Below are 14,481 nucleotides of genomic sequence, written 5' to 3' on the forward strand. Positions count from 1 at the left end.
GCTCACAGAGTGGCCAAAAAGCCCCCAAAAGGGCCCCAAAGCCCTCCCACCATTTACTCTCGTCACTCCGTTTTGTACTTCCCCTATAAACCACATCCACCAGAGTCCAGATAGCCCAACTCTGGCCATTCCGCAGTTCTCGCCTGCCCATCAGCACGCAGCCCCCGTGAAAACAGGGTGGGTGGGTCCCTGAACAGATCCTGCCCCGGCTCCGAGCAGTCTGCTACAAGGGCTGATTGTTGGTATAGGTTTGCTTTTTTCTTTTTAATTCAAAATTAAAAAGTAATGGGAGAGAGGGAAAAGGGGCCCAGAAAGCAGCAGGAAAAACTTGTATGGAAGAAGCATTAAGGCTCCCGGGCTGCAGGGTTCTACAGCAGTCTCCTGTAAAGCAGGGTCAGCTACAGAAAAAGGTCCGTGGCAGAAGCAGCCAGTTTACACACCTCCTGCCAGACACCTGCACAGAAACCAAAAGGAAGGAGGAAATGGTGGATCCCAAGGAAAGGAGCCATGACAGAGTCCAGGCCAGCATTGCTGGCACACAGTCCCTCCCCATCCACCACTAAGGCAATATGGCAACGTCCAAGCCTGCTGAACTTCAGCTCCTGCCCCAGAGCTCTGCTTCTGGGAAGCCAGTCACCTCTCCCACCTTACTGAAGGGCTGCACGCCTTGCGTGAATGCTAGTTTGTATCTCAGTCGGATGGGATCCTACGGGAGAAAGGAAAAGAGAGAGGGGCATGTCATGGTTGCAGATTCCCGGGCCCCCTTCAGCCTCACCCCTCACAGCCGTGCTGCAGTGAATCACCCCCTGAAAGGGGCGAGTAACACTTGAGCCATGCAGAAGCTCTGCACAGAACAAGACCTGGATCTTTGTAAGATATGTAAGGAGTGACTGGGAGACCTGTGCAAGCCACCCAAAGGCATGCTTGGCAATCGAGGCCTGCCCAACCTTCTCAGTGGATTCCTTACACCGATTTTTGGTCTCATAATTATTCACTAATGCAACAGAACTGCCACCATCGCTTGTGCCTTGGGTGGCCTCGTGTTCCATCAGTTGCAAACATCTGCACAGTGTCTACCAGGAGCCATCACTGCAGGTAGACTGAAGCAGAAATGTGCAGGCCCCTGCAGCAACTGCCCATTCGATCCTCCAGATTATAGCTCTGGAAAGCTGTTTCAGTGGGAAAAATGTCTTCCCAATACAGCCCAGATTGCTCTGTCTCTCCCCGCTAATAATACTCTCCCCATCTTTCACACAAATACCCCACCCACTACAGTGACATTCCAAGCGCTCCACCTGCAGACTCAATCACCGCACATACCTTGTGCGGATTGGCGAGCAGCAGGACCTGGGACACCACTGCGGGGGGGAGAAGAGGGCTGAAGGCAGGCAGCTCAGAGCTGGATGCTGGTTGTAGCTTTATTTTCATGGTCTGAAAGAGAAAACGAAAGGAATGCTTTTTGGTCCCTGCTGGAAAAGGGCTGGGAGTATTACCGAGGCACAGAGCTGCTTAAAGATACATCAGCCAGATTTTGTCATTCAATAAAATGCACGTGCACAGGCAGAACGAGTGCCTTACCCAGGGGCTAAAGCAGCGTGTCTGGAGCCCTGTCTAGTTGTCTCAAGGCCAGGGATATACTCTGTGAAACAGGCACCGGGGCCACAGGCACCACCATACAACAGGTTCACCGTTCAGAGAAAGTGAGCCAGGCAATTTCCAATGAGCAAGGCAAATCCAAAGCAAGAAATGGTGAACCTTCTCCTCAGGACATTTCTGAGTAGTCCCACTCTCTTCTACTCACCACAGGCTTCTCACCTTTGGGACTGCAGCCTGGAACGCTATGTCCTTAATTGGTTGAGCTGATGTACTCAGCATCGAAAGAACCATCACCAGCACATCTGGTCGGCCAGGAGCCGGGTCTCTGGAGAAGTGGAGCATAGCCTTGAAACCATTCCTATCGTACACAGTAAGTGGACAGATACTGCCTGCCAGAGACAAAAGGAGAATCAGAAACAAAGCATGGATTCCCCTCCCTTCTGAGGGCAGAACAGCAAAGACGGGATAAGGAACAGTAAAAAGAAAACACACACACAAACTTTTATTTCCTCCAGCAAACTCAGAGACCAAGCAGCATACAGCACCTGCCTGTGATTTATATTTCACCTCTAGGGTAGAGAAAGGAATCTGAATGTCTAAATTAGAGATTTAGCAGCTCAGATTTCAACAGTCAGCTAGAGATGTCAGGTATGAATCCAATAGAGATACAATGGGAAAAGCAAAACGTAACTTTTTGGCACACACAAGACTTAGCCCCTTATCACCATTGCCTGGTAAATCCACACCTGACTGTCACCATCCAGCCCTTCCAAAATGTGGTAAATCCTTCACTTAAGAGACTGAAGGCAGAAGACAATCAGGTCAGAATGTCATTGCACCTGTCCTCTTCCAAAAGCAGTGATGGACAAGGCTCTGCCGTCCTCTCAACAGGACATGCCCTGCTCTGAGACACTGGGGTGCCACGCACCCAGGGGAACACTCCATCAAGTGGTCACAGGGCTGGGCCATACAGTGTTGAATCAGAAAGCAGAGGTGGAAACAACAGTTCTGCTTTAGGAAGCGGGACAACTCCCACCCATAAATATCTTTTAAGCCTCTGGAGAAGAACTGCTTGAAGCCTGATTAAACGTGCTAAGGGCAAACGGTTTAGAAGCACATCACAAAGGTTAGCCAGGGCAGGAAACTCCTGACTACTGAGGAGGGAGGACAAGGACGTTTCCATGGTACGATCCCTAGCACTTGCTCAAATTCTCAGATACATTAAGTCCATCACAGAACAGTCATTACTTTTCTCCAGCCGACCTGCACAGCATGAGGCTACTTTGGCTTGCTCCCCTGCAAAAATCACAGCAGAGCTGTAGTAAGCCTCTAGTAAGCAGAGCTGGGGCACAGAAATTATTGCACTTACTCGGTGTAATTGAAATTAAAGGGACAAAAAGGTTTTCTAGAGAAGCATCATGGGAAGCTGGATGCAAAGAGGCAGCAGGCTTCAGCTCGTAGCCTAGGCTGGAGAATGAAGTATCTGCCATTGAGCTATTTGGAAGATCTGGAAAGGGCAATTTCATTGGTGATAAATCCCTGGAAAGAAAAGCATGTAGAAAACTTATATTAACTGGGGAGACTACATGGCATATACCATGTAGTCCATATATATATCTTCTGCTGTGTCCATTTTGTGTTCCCAATCCCTCATCACTTTCAGGTATAAGGAAAGTACAAGCTTACACTCTCCGAGTTCCTGAGGAATACGAAAACTGTCCATTTTATATGGAAGAAGCTGCTGTTTCAGCATTCATTAAGACAGACTTTGATTCCTGTTACTAACGTGAAACTGTTTCAGGGCTTTGGGAGTCTACTCTCCCCACGCACGGACTCTCTGGAGCTCTAGTCAGTGAGATTAAAATAAATTCTAGCTCAAAGACAATGCAGGAAGCTGGGAATCTCCAGTAAAATTTCTTGACCTGTATTATGGCAGACTGGATAAGCGTATCGTAATGGTCACCTGCTCTGAAGATCTGTAGATGATTAATTTGGTTCATGAACAGTTAGGCTTCCACTGAATGCTTGGAAACTACTTTGTCACAGCCTGAAGAAAGCTGGGGAAAGTATGTTTTGAGTCACAGGTTATTATAAAAGACCTGACTGTAAGGTTTTTGCTCCTCTAGCTCAAGATCACCTTGTTACTAAGCCATGGGATTTGTCTCCCCAGGTTTCTGACCCTTGGAAGGTGCTAATGTGTAATTACACAAAGTGCAATTAATAGGTGCATAATTGCTGCTTAAGAGCCAATGCACGGATGGATAACTTGCCATCACTAGCTAGTTGTAGTGGAAAGGTTTTCCTAAATCTCACTGCTGTAAACCAGTATTCCTCATCTCCAAAGCCAGACTGTATTATGCAGCGTTTGCTTACAAAGATAATGTTTTGGTCCTGGATGGTGGAGAGAGCTGATCAACCAGGCCCTGAAATTCATTCTTCTCTGAACAGCTGTCTTCCCAGCTCTCCTGCAGTCCCAGCGTTTGAACAGCATTTACAATTTCACTATATCCATTGTGTACAGCAGTCTGAAAAATAAGACACTTCTGGTTCACACTATAGGACATCAGCAAAAATCAGACCTGTTCCACTGAAGAGAACAGAGAACCTCATTTTTAATAACACTACGTAAAGTAGAAATAAATATGAGTAATCTGGTTGCAAACTACAACTGAGAAATTAATTGCAGAGCAGGAGCATTCCAGTTTCACAGAATCACAGAAATCACTATGGTTGGAAAAGACCTGTAAGATCATCAAGTCCAACCATCAACCCAACACCACCATGCCCACTAAACCATGTCCCACAATGCCACGTCCACACGTTCCTTCAGAATAGAGTGACATTAAAAAAGGCTGCCAGGGAAAGCTAGGAGATCAAGAATCCTGTCTGACTTTTGTCCTTCATACCTTACGGACTAGCATACCTGAGGATCACTCACCTCTGCTAAGCCAAAATCAGGTGGTGGTTTCTGTACAACAGGAGAGTCGCTGAGACCTAAGAAAGATGCCAAAATGCCACCGATCAATTACAGAAAACAAGGGTTTTCCATAAGTTCTTTCTTTGTTGTCTAACAGCAGTCTGACTGCAGTCTAACACCATTAAAGAAACTACATTCTTGAAACTTATGATATAGGCTGAAAGGGTGTACTTTCTCTTAAAACCAACATTAATGCCAAAGTTCTTCTATCTTCATTAAATACATGAACCCTAGCAACAAGGATAACACTGTACTGAATTGCATATACAAACCTAATGACTTTAACTCCTCATCAAGCAGACAGGTAGAGGTTGTGCTGCCATGGCGGGAGACGGTGGTTATGTTTGCAAATTGGTCTGTAGGAGACTGGGATGTTGCCTCCAGTTCGGAGAAGTCAATCAATGTATAGCTCTTCATGCGTCTTGGGGCTGGCCGGCATGCTTTGGAAATAGCAGAAAGAGTTAAAAAGAAACCTCCTGAAAGGAACAGTGTATGTGCGGGTCCAGGCAAGCCCAAAAGGACTCATAGGTGAAGAACTTCAGGAATATTTTCTATCAGTCACATGTAAAAGAAAATGATCGTTACATGAGTTTTCCTGTGTTACAGGATTTTCTCCACATTTACTCTCCAAGAAGCACTTCCCTTCCAAACTCCACTCAACCATGACATGCAGAAGCAAAGCTGCTGCAGGATGCTCTTTACCTGGTGCCTGAGCGGAGTTGGTGGCTGAACCTCCTCCACCACCATCTTCGTGGCTGGCTACAACCTGCCTGTACTGCCCAAGTGCCTGTGTGAGCTGGTCATTGGCCTGCAGTATCTCAGCTGGAAAACAAGAGAAGAAACAAAATATTGGTGTTCTAACATGAGCGTCAGTTCCACAGCACTCTCCAAACTGCTCATAAGAAAGGTACAGCTAAGGACCTGCCTGGAGCAAAGTCTAGTGGGGCAATCTGCCTTAAGATCCTGGCTAGTTTTTCATTCCATTTTCTGAAGTGCAGCATTTTGCACATACATCTGCTGATTTCAGACCTGTCTCTCATTTATCAAGATCACTTTGAAATCTGATCCTATCTCTAAAGTGCTTATAGTTCCTGCCATCTCTCACGCACTTTGTTGTTCTCCGCAAGTTTTCTGAGTGTACTTGAGTTTATAATCTAGCACTCCCCAGCTGAAGAACCCTGGCATTCATGGGTATGAATGAAACGTTTGAGGCACAGCTGAGCTCTTATGGTTGCTGTTTTAAGATGCCTATTCAGCGAGGCATCACTTCAGTCAGGTTTTCAAGGCATATGGACAAGACTGAAATGCAGTCCTCTCGGAAGGGCTAAATTTCACCACTGTGGAATTCAAAGATTCTGCTCATATGACCCTCCTCGGTATTATACTTATGAAATTCAAAAAATATTCTCCCTTCTGTGTTTATAGCCAGGGAGAACTTCAATCTGTAGAGAAAAGACCTCAAAAGCCTTCAGTTGTGTGAACACCAGAACTCCCCAAACTCTGAAAACCACATTGGCTGGAAGAAACTGGTTTCACCATTTAATTTGGGGCTCCAAGTGAAAATTAAGAGCTTCCTTGGAGAGAAGTGGGAGGAGACTTTGTCACTTCCCATGGGCATGGTTTGAAGGTTAAAGTGGAAAGCTTTTCCAGCAGGGTAGCAAGTGCCTAAGCATTCCCCCTCTCAGAGGAAGGGCATACCCACTCGTCAAAGCAAAGGTAGACAAACTTAACTGCAAAGAAATCCAAGGAGAGTGTTGGCTCTTACCTAGAGCCTCGTCGTCATCAACTGTCTCACTGGCAAGGCGAAAGAGCAGAGGCCTGAGCTTCTCACAGCGTTGAAACAGAGTCTATTGAAGGAAACGTTTCATGTCATTGCTCAGGAGATCCCAAACACTCTCACACTTCTCTGTTTCTGTGACCACCTCTAAGTGATGCTACCTCTAGAAGAGGAAGATGCACTTTCTGCCCAGGTCCACACAAGAGGTATCAATGCTGCGTGTTGCTGCACTCAAAAATCCACAGTGGCCTGGAAGTACAGCCACTGGAACAAGGAGGCTTTGCTGGTATCTCTTCAGCAGTCACATCCTCTTTATGCATACAGGTGTAAGATAAATCAGTGTAAAATTACTCAATTTAAAAGAAAAAGTATCCAGCAGTGAACAGATCGACCACAGTACTCAGAGGGAAGTATTACGACCGTCAGTTGCAACTACCATCAGACAATGCAAAGCTGCTTACAGCTCTCTTCTCCGTGTTTCAGAAAGTGAGGAGGCGCAGAGGCAGCGCTTTTTCAGTCTGAAAGTAGAGTCTCTTCCATCTACAGCAGCAGCCCTCCCCCAAAGGGATCTAATAACTCCAAACTCTGCCATCACATATAGCCACAGGAGAAGTTCTTAACAACAAAAATTCAGTTGTCTAAGGTTTTTTTAAGTTGAGAGTCTGGTAAGCATCCTAGTAGAGTTTCAGGTATTTGGAGGCCATAAAGCTATTCCGACAGCCCTATTAGTGACATCAAATGTTTCCTCAGTTCACTGATACTTATGAGCAGCAGCAGACCAGTGAACTCTGGGCAGAAGAAGGGGAATCACAGAAACCGTAGCACAAGCTGAAGAACCCACAGCTTTGAGCTTCTCTGGTCAAATCTCATCACACCCACCTAGCCATGCCCGGGCTCAAGGGGATTCCCGTGTGTTATGCCACTGTTGGAGGAAGAACCATTTCCCCATAAGATACCACAAGAAGAGCAGCTAAACTGGACAGAAACTCAAACCGGTACAGCAGGAGACAGTTCCATTCCAACTTCCATTACACTGACAGGAGGGACCGTTATTCATCAAATACGTTGGAAACTTTTTCTGCTGTGGTAATGCTCTTTCCCTGGCAGAAGCCGAGTGCACCGTGCTGCCCTTTGAATCCTATTGCCCTGGGCGCTCCCAGCCATAGCCAGGCAAAAGAACGTCTTATGCAGGAAAAAGAACATTTACCTGTAGGGTGTCCTGGTCGGATTTGGATAATTCTTGTCTCTTGTAGTTTTCCAGTAATTCATCCATACATTTAACATTCTCGGAAACCTCACTGATGGTATTCACTCTTCTGGACACCTTAGCTGACTTTTCTTGTTCCTTTGATGAAAAACGAAATAAAAGCACATGATGGTTAATACGGCCAGTGCATGTGCTTGGCTGGGTCACTCTGGATCACAGGTGGCAGACACTACGGAGGTCAGGTATAGAGGGCCCACTGTCAAAAACTGAATTGCCAAGTCCCCTCCCACCCCCCCAGCTGCAAACATAGCTTCTGACCCAGGGAGCTCCCTACCTCTTTAATCATGCTCTTGATCAGACGGTTGGCAGCCTGCAGGTCTTCAGAGTGGTTGCTCTTTAAAAGCCTTGCTAAGAGCTGTGGAGGGGAGAGCATGGGACAGCAGTGAGCAGCAGCCTCTAGGCACTGTACTACAGGCACACATCACATGAGAACAGACACTGAGAGACACCCAGTGTCATAATAGTTTCTATAATCCTGAAAATATGTGGGCTCATGTCCCATAATCTAATCCAGATTATATTGCTGCCTCTTACAGCTGCCTGCACACACTGTTTGGGAACAGGAACTCGCTGGCTCTGCAGAATTTCTGTAAGACCTGGAGAAACCCTCTCTCAGGAAAGTTTAATAGAAACTGATGTTTTTCTGTAAAAATGTTTCACTTTTTACTAAGCAAAAATTTCTGACAAAGCATCAAAGAATTCTCTAGCTGTTGGTACAGCAAGTAGTATTAGCATTATTCTGAAGATATTCTGTCTGAAACAGCAAAAGCTTCTAAAATATGACTAAGCCTGTTTTCTCATCAGTACAAATCAGAGGGGAGTAGGCAGGAAAACCTTAAGGTTTACCTTGGATTTCTCTTCATCTGTGTCAAAAATAGAATTCTGAGGTCTTGGAGAAGGGGGAGGTAAAATTTTGTCTTCTGGCACTTTGGGGTCTTCTTTTACAATCCCTGGAACAGGTAACAACATTTGTTCAGTGATGCCTGAGCTGTTAAAACACCAATGCTCAACAGTGCATTGGATTTCACACCTAGTTCCTTCACCCCTCCCGAGAATTTTACAGAATGAGATGGAGAAGCAAGGAGTTGCCTTAGCACACACCCAGACAAAAGACTTCCCTTTCTCCCTTGAATTATGCACAGGCCAAATGAGATTTTCAGAGTAGAAAATAAAATTTGGATGTACTGAACTCCCTCTGGGTGAATTGCTAAACACCCCCATAGCAAGAGCAGTGGGAGCACACCAGTACTGACCTCCGAGCACAGAGGATTGCCACAATCAGTGCGGCCATAAAACGTAGGGCACCAAACACAACCGAATCACAGAATCACTACGGTTGGAAAAGACCTGTAAGATCGTCAAGTCCAACCATCAACCAACACCACCATGCCCATTAAACCATGTCCCAACTAACACCACCATGCCCATTAAACCATGTCCCACAAAACCAAGTACCAGAGGAGCCCTTAACAACCGCAGTGATTCTGCGGACATCTCCCCTCCTGCCTCTTTGGCCAGTGCCTGCAGCAGCAGCCGACCATGCAGGTGTTGGATGAGCAGCGGTCCCTGAGAGCTGCCCAGCAGGAGGGCGCCCAGCACCCCTGCTCAGCACCCCAGCCCACAGCAGCAGCTGCACAAAGGCAAGGCAGTGATGGTGAGCCAGTTTTCCCCAGCAGGACTCGGGGGAAGGCTTGCAAAGCCATTTGATGCTCAAAGATGCACAGAGCAAACCTGGTGGGAAGCAGCTAAGCAAATGCCCTAATTCCCCTGAACTTCCACAGAAAGTGTTATGGCATTTTCTTAGTTCAGTTATGAAAATTAGTACCTGGGATATCCAGACAGGATTGGACAAATTCCTGGATGACAATACCAGCAAGGACTATTAAATAGGATGGAATGGATGAAAAATCCAGCTCAGAACCCATCCCTCATAATCCTGGGAGAGTACTCCAGGGCAAAGATCACTCTGAGTTTGTCCTGTCCCTCTTCCCTGCGCAACAGTGGTGAGCATTGTGTGAACAGAGGCCACAAGGCCAGCCTGGTCTTTGATTCAATAAGGCTGTTCCTTGGTAAATCTCTTTAAACAGTTACATGCATCCTTAAGTACCCAAACAGCCTTGTAAGTGTGGCCTTTGTCCTTTTTTCCTTAAACACAACATTTTACGAAGAAAGGAAAGCTGAGTCACAAATTAAAGAGGACAGATATTGTGGTCTGAAACCATGTGACTTGAAGGCTAAAAAGGAAACTGAAATAACAGAACTAAACCTTGTTTCTTCAGCATCTGATAAGCATCCCGGATTTTAACTTCCTGAGGAAACCAGACTGTCCAACTGAATATTACTTCTGTGACTCTTGACTTGACTTTTTCTGAAGACCAGGTTCCATAGTACTGAAATCAAAACAAAAAAGTGAGACAAAAAACATTAAAACCAAAGAATTAGTGCCAGATATGGCAAATGGGTCTAGCCCCAAGTTGCTTCTGTGCAGAGACCAAGGAGCAAATGAATTCCTAACACTTTATTCACAGTGTTGTCAACTGTGTATCTTGTGGTATAGGAAATAGTGTATATAGCTGTGGCTGTAAATACAGGGAATGCTATTAAGCGTATGATAATTATATAAATACTATATTACAATCAAAATGAAACCATTTCAAAACTTCTCTGATCAGTTATTGAGTCTGAAACCAAAAGCAGGTTGTTTTATTTTAGTGAAAACAGTTCTGTTCTTGACTTTAAATACTACCCTTAACTGCCTGCAATGCAAATAGCACCACTGGCTTCAGCCAGACCCGAACAAATGAAAACTGAACGAAACGAGAGAAACGAAAGTTATTCTTTTTTCAGCATCTGGATGTTTTCTTGATTTCTCTCATTATTGCTTACGAGCACTCACTTTAATGTCTTATAAAAACATCAAGAAGAATGATAAAAGCCACACACAAACCTCTAAAACACTCCAAAATGATACCTGTTTTGTCAAAACAGCAAACAAAACTCTCTGTAGTGATATATTCTTTAAACTTTGTTGTTTCACTGAAATACCTTTACCAAACCTGGGACTGAGAGAAGAGGTTTTGCTGTTTGGTTAAACATTTCTCTGAAACCAGCTTTTTGCACCTCTGCCATGGAGATGATGTAATGGAAAATGAAGCCTGTACAAGCGGTAAATGTGTGCAGGACCCACTAAAAAGGGGAATTGGTTACTGAGTTGCTGAGAAGGGTATTTAAGAAAGTCCCGGGCCTGCTATTTGATGCAGAGAAGGGCAAGGCAGGAAGATCATGCAGTCTCTGATAAAACAGGTCTCTGTCTTTCATCATGAGAGGCACTGCCAGGGGACCCCAGTGCATCCACTCTGAACTCACAGCTCACTTTGCTTCTCAAATGAAACTTTTCACTTCTGACGACTGCTTCTCTTCTCAGGAGGCAGCGACTGCACTCAGAAGCAAAGTGCTCGACAGCAGGGAGCAGGAATGAATATATTGAATATATCGAATGAATATATTGCGAGCCAGGGAAGCGGAGCAGCAGGAAGGGACTTTGCAGCTTCCACATTAGTACAGCTGATCCCTCCCAGCCTCCCCGGGGCTCGGGGCCGTCGCTCCCTGGGGGCTGGGGGCCGGGGGCCCCCTGCCCGGCTCTCAGGACACCCTCAGCAGGAGCCCAAAGGGGCTGCATGAACGCACGACTGTCAGGCGATGGCAGAGCGAGTGCTGCACTAGTGCTGCTGAAGCTGATCCTGCCCCATGAACAGGACCCAAACCCAGGCTAACCTTTGCCAGGAGAAAGCAAGCTGGAGCACAAGAGTTTGAGGACAGAGGATAAGAAAACACGGGAGAGGCTCTGGGCAGCTCCTGGCATCTCTGTCCTCTGGCACTTCCCCAGCCAAAGTTCTGTAAATCACTGAGAGGCAAAAGGGCCACAGGCTGAGGAGTCACAGGAACAATTTCACGCTCCTCCAGAGTCTCTGACTGTCCCAGCAGAGTTGGGAGAAACAAGGAAAAAGCTTTTCACAGAAAGAGCCCCTGGCTTACATCTTTTACAGGGGGATTCACATCCAGTCCTTGTGCTTGGAGGCACAGAACGAATGCTGCTCTACTTCTGCATGAGATTAATTCTAAGTATTCATATCCAGCATGAAATAAACAGTATGTCCCACCTGCAATCTCCAGCGTAAACACGACCACCTACCTTTGGGGAAAGCACTTTAATCAGCTCATTCAGAAACCTGAATTTTGCTATTTCATTGTGAAATCTTTCACCACAGTTATTCACACAGGTCTCTAGCACCTGCAGAAAACAAAACAGTACCAAACAGAAACTGTACACACGGGTCTTGGGGAATTTTTAAAAACTTTGCCATTATAATACTAAATCTAAGAACTTTCTGGCACTGCATTCACAAATACAAGATACTAAGGAAGTTGTGCAGCAAGAACGTGTATTTTTCCTTCATCCAACCTTCTTAAGCAGCATGTTTCAGACCATCTGCTCTGTTCTACCCATCACCAGTAACTTTTGGACCACTGACCCTGTGGTGGGACCACAGGCCAAACAGCAAGAGCTGCAGACCACTGAAACACCTCAGCAGAACGACATGGGAAGGAACAACAGCAGTTACTCCCTCCGTTATACCCTGGTTTCTGTATTCCTTGTGCAATGGGAAGTTAAAAGGGAGAGACATCTAAGAGAAAGAGAGAGACATCTAAGAGAAAGAGAGAGACATCTAAGAGAAAGAGAGAGACATCTAAGAGAAAGAGAGAGACATCTAAGAGAAAGAGAGAGACATCTAAGAGAAAGAGACAGCTACACTGGCTCTACCCCCAAACTCTATTTCCAAGTTAGTGCTGCCTCTCTTGGCGCACAGATGAAAGCACTTACTGTGAGAGCATGGAGAGCTTCCATCTCCTGAGGTGACTGTATTTTATGTGCCAGCAGCCTCGGTGCAAGCGATGGGCTGGGGAGTAACAGAAGCAAGTCAGGCAATGCACAAGTTCCCAAGAAAAACAAGCACTGCTAATTTTGCCCTGCAGAGAAGAGCAACCTGCTACATCAGACACCCTTCCTCTGGCGGAGCGCTGGCCTGGGGTATGCACACACGCACAAGGGGCGAGAGGTGAACTGAAGCAGCTTGTGCGACCCCGCTGCTGTCTTCCAGCTGTGTCCAGAGGCTGTCCCCTCAGAGGGAGCCAGCTGGGAGAGGCTGGGGGCTCTCCCTGGGCAAGCACAGGGAGATGGACCTGGCTCTCTGCAGCTGCAGGAGCTTTGATGCACAGCCCGGCCCAGCCCGCTGACTGCTCCTGCGCACACACGCTGCTGGGGGAGGCGGGTGCCAGACTACAGCCTCTGAATGCACAGGCGTCTGCTCTGAAGAAAGAGATGATCGCTAAGCTTTGACAGGTCATGTGCTTAATTAGTTCCTGCTCCTTCCCCCAGAGCCGAGACTGTCAGCTGGAAGGTGGGGAAGTCCCAGCAGAGATCTCCCACCTCTCTGAAAGGAAAAGCCGAGGGGCTGAGCTCACTCGGGGCTTCCCTGCAGAACTCCACAGCGGGTATCCTTGCCCACATCTCCCAAGAGACTGGTGAGGGCACAGCAGGCAGGACCTGCCGCCTCGCGGGTTGCAGTGATGGAAGTAAGAGCCCGTTCCTGGACATCAACCCCCACCACATCGGCATAAACCTCTTTGCAGCTTACTTACACTCTCAGGAGCAGCAGAGCCCAGCGAGCCCTCCCAGCTGTCTCTGCAGGCTCCCCACACCACAGCTTACAGGTCCCGTTCCCCCCTGCAGCCATGAGAGAAGCTCAGAGCCAGACACACAGCCCAGAGCAAACACAAAGAGCCGTCTGTCTGCCTTACCCTTCTATGTCGGCATTCACCTGGTCACAGAACCGCTGGATGCATTCCCAGTTTTCCTCAGTGATAGTCGGGTCAGTGGCTTTATCTTACACAGGAGAAAAATAATAAAGAAAGAAAAAACAGCCTCAGTGCGAGAGGCACGCAAGCGAGCGGCACAAGGCAGGAAGCAGCTCAGATCTCACAGGATCAGCTGCTTTAGGGCTTTTTGTAAAAGAGGCAGACATGGAAGATGCAGGACGAGCAGGAAACAGCTGGTACTAAAATCTGCCTAAAAACACAGCCCTGAGTACACACTCTTGAAGAGTCAAAGTCAGGCACAAACTGAGGTGTTGAAAGCAGCAACAGCACTGTGTTGCTTTTAGCACGGAGCACGAGAAACTGTTAAAAAGCATTTACAGGCAGCTCTCCCAGGACTGGACTGCAAACCCTGCCATGCTGGAACACAGGCACGATTTAGCCTTTTGCAATATACTGCATGTCTCGTGCAGTCCTTGTGCCCATCCCAAAGCTCTGCCTGCACGGCTGAATCAAGGAAAATAGTCTTTTTTGGCTGTATCTGCTCCAGTACACAAAGAGCAGCGGCAGGACTGGGGCTGAGGATGGACAGGAGAGATAGGGAGCAGGTTAAGACAGCAGCCATGAACATCACCCTGAAGGGGCTCCGTGGAAGAGATGGACCCTTCCCCACGGAGCTGAAGCTGCTTCAGTGCCCAGCTGGCCAACCCCGGCCCCTGGCCCCCAGCCCCACTCACTGAGCCACCGCTCCAGCTCCCCGGCGCTGGCCATGGACTCTCGCTTCGCTCCGCTCCTCCCCGAGCAGGAAGCAGATCTACCCGCCGTAGCTCCTTGCGTGCTGCCGCTTGCCCCCGTGGGAAGCGCACGCGAGTTTTCGAGGTTTTGTGGTGTGGAAGTGCACACTGTGGGCGTGGGCTGGCTCAGTAAGACACCCCTGCCCCCACCCCTCCCTCTGCTCCTCCCCTTGCTGGCGTGCAGAACGAGCACACA

The 14,481-nt window shown here is 47.4% G+C and overlaps 1 protein-coding gene across 1 annotated transcript; it reads right to left on the reverse strand.

Moving 5' to 3' along the window:
• Positions 1-371: 371 nt before the first annotated feature.
• GGA2 (golgi associated, gamma adaptin ear containing, ARF binding protein 2) lies at positions 372-14,262 on the reverse strand. Its single transcript, XM_059826411.1, has 17 exons — positions 14,229-14,262; positions 13,477-13,561; positions 12,500-12,575; positions 11,810-11,908; positions 9,884-10,007; positions 8,464-8,567; positions 7,892-7,972; positions 7,558-7,695; positions 6,339-6,420; positions 5,276-5,395; positions 4,846-5,013; positions 4,535-4,590; positions 3,970-4,121; positions 2,966-3,135; positions 1,816-1,985; positions 1,321-1,431; positions 372-706 (listed from the first exon to the last, which is right to left on the reverse strand). The coding sequence occupies exons 1-17, from the start codon at positions 14,260-14,262 to the stop codon at positions 596-598; spliced, it is 1,881 nt and encodes a 626-aa protein (XP_059682394.1). The 3' UTR covers positions 372-595.
• Between the last annotated feature and the right edge of the window lie 219 nt (positions 14,263-14,481).

The sequence above is a fragment of the Gavia stellata genome, chromosome 18, assembly GCF_030936135.1.
Source record: "Gavia stellata isolate bGavSte3 chromosome 18, bGavSte3.hap2, whole genome shotgun sequence".
Lineage (NCBI taxonomy): Eukaryota > Metazoa > Chordata > Aves > Gaviiformes > Gaviidae > Gavia > Gavia stellata.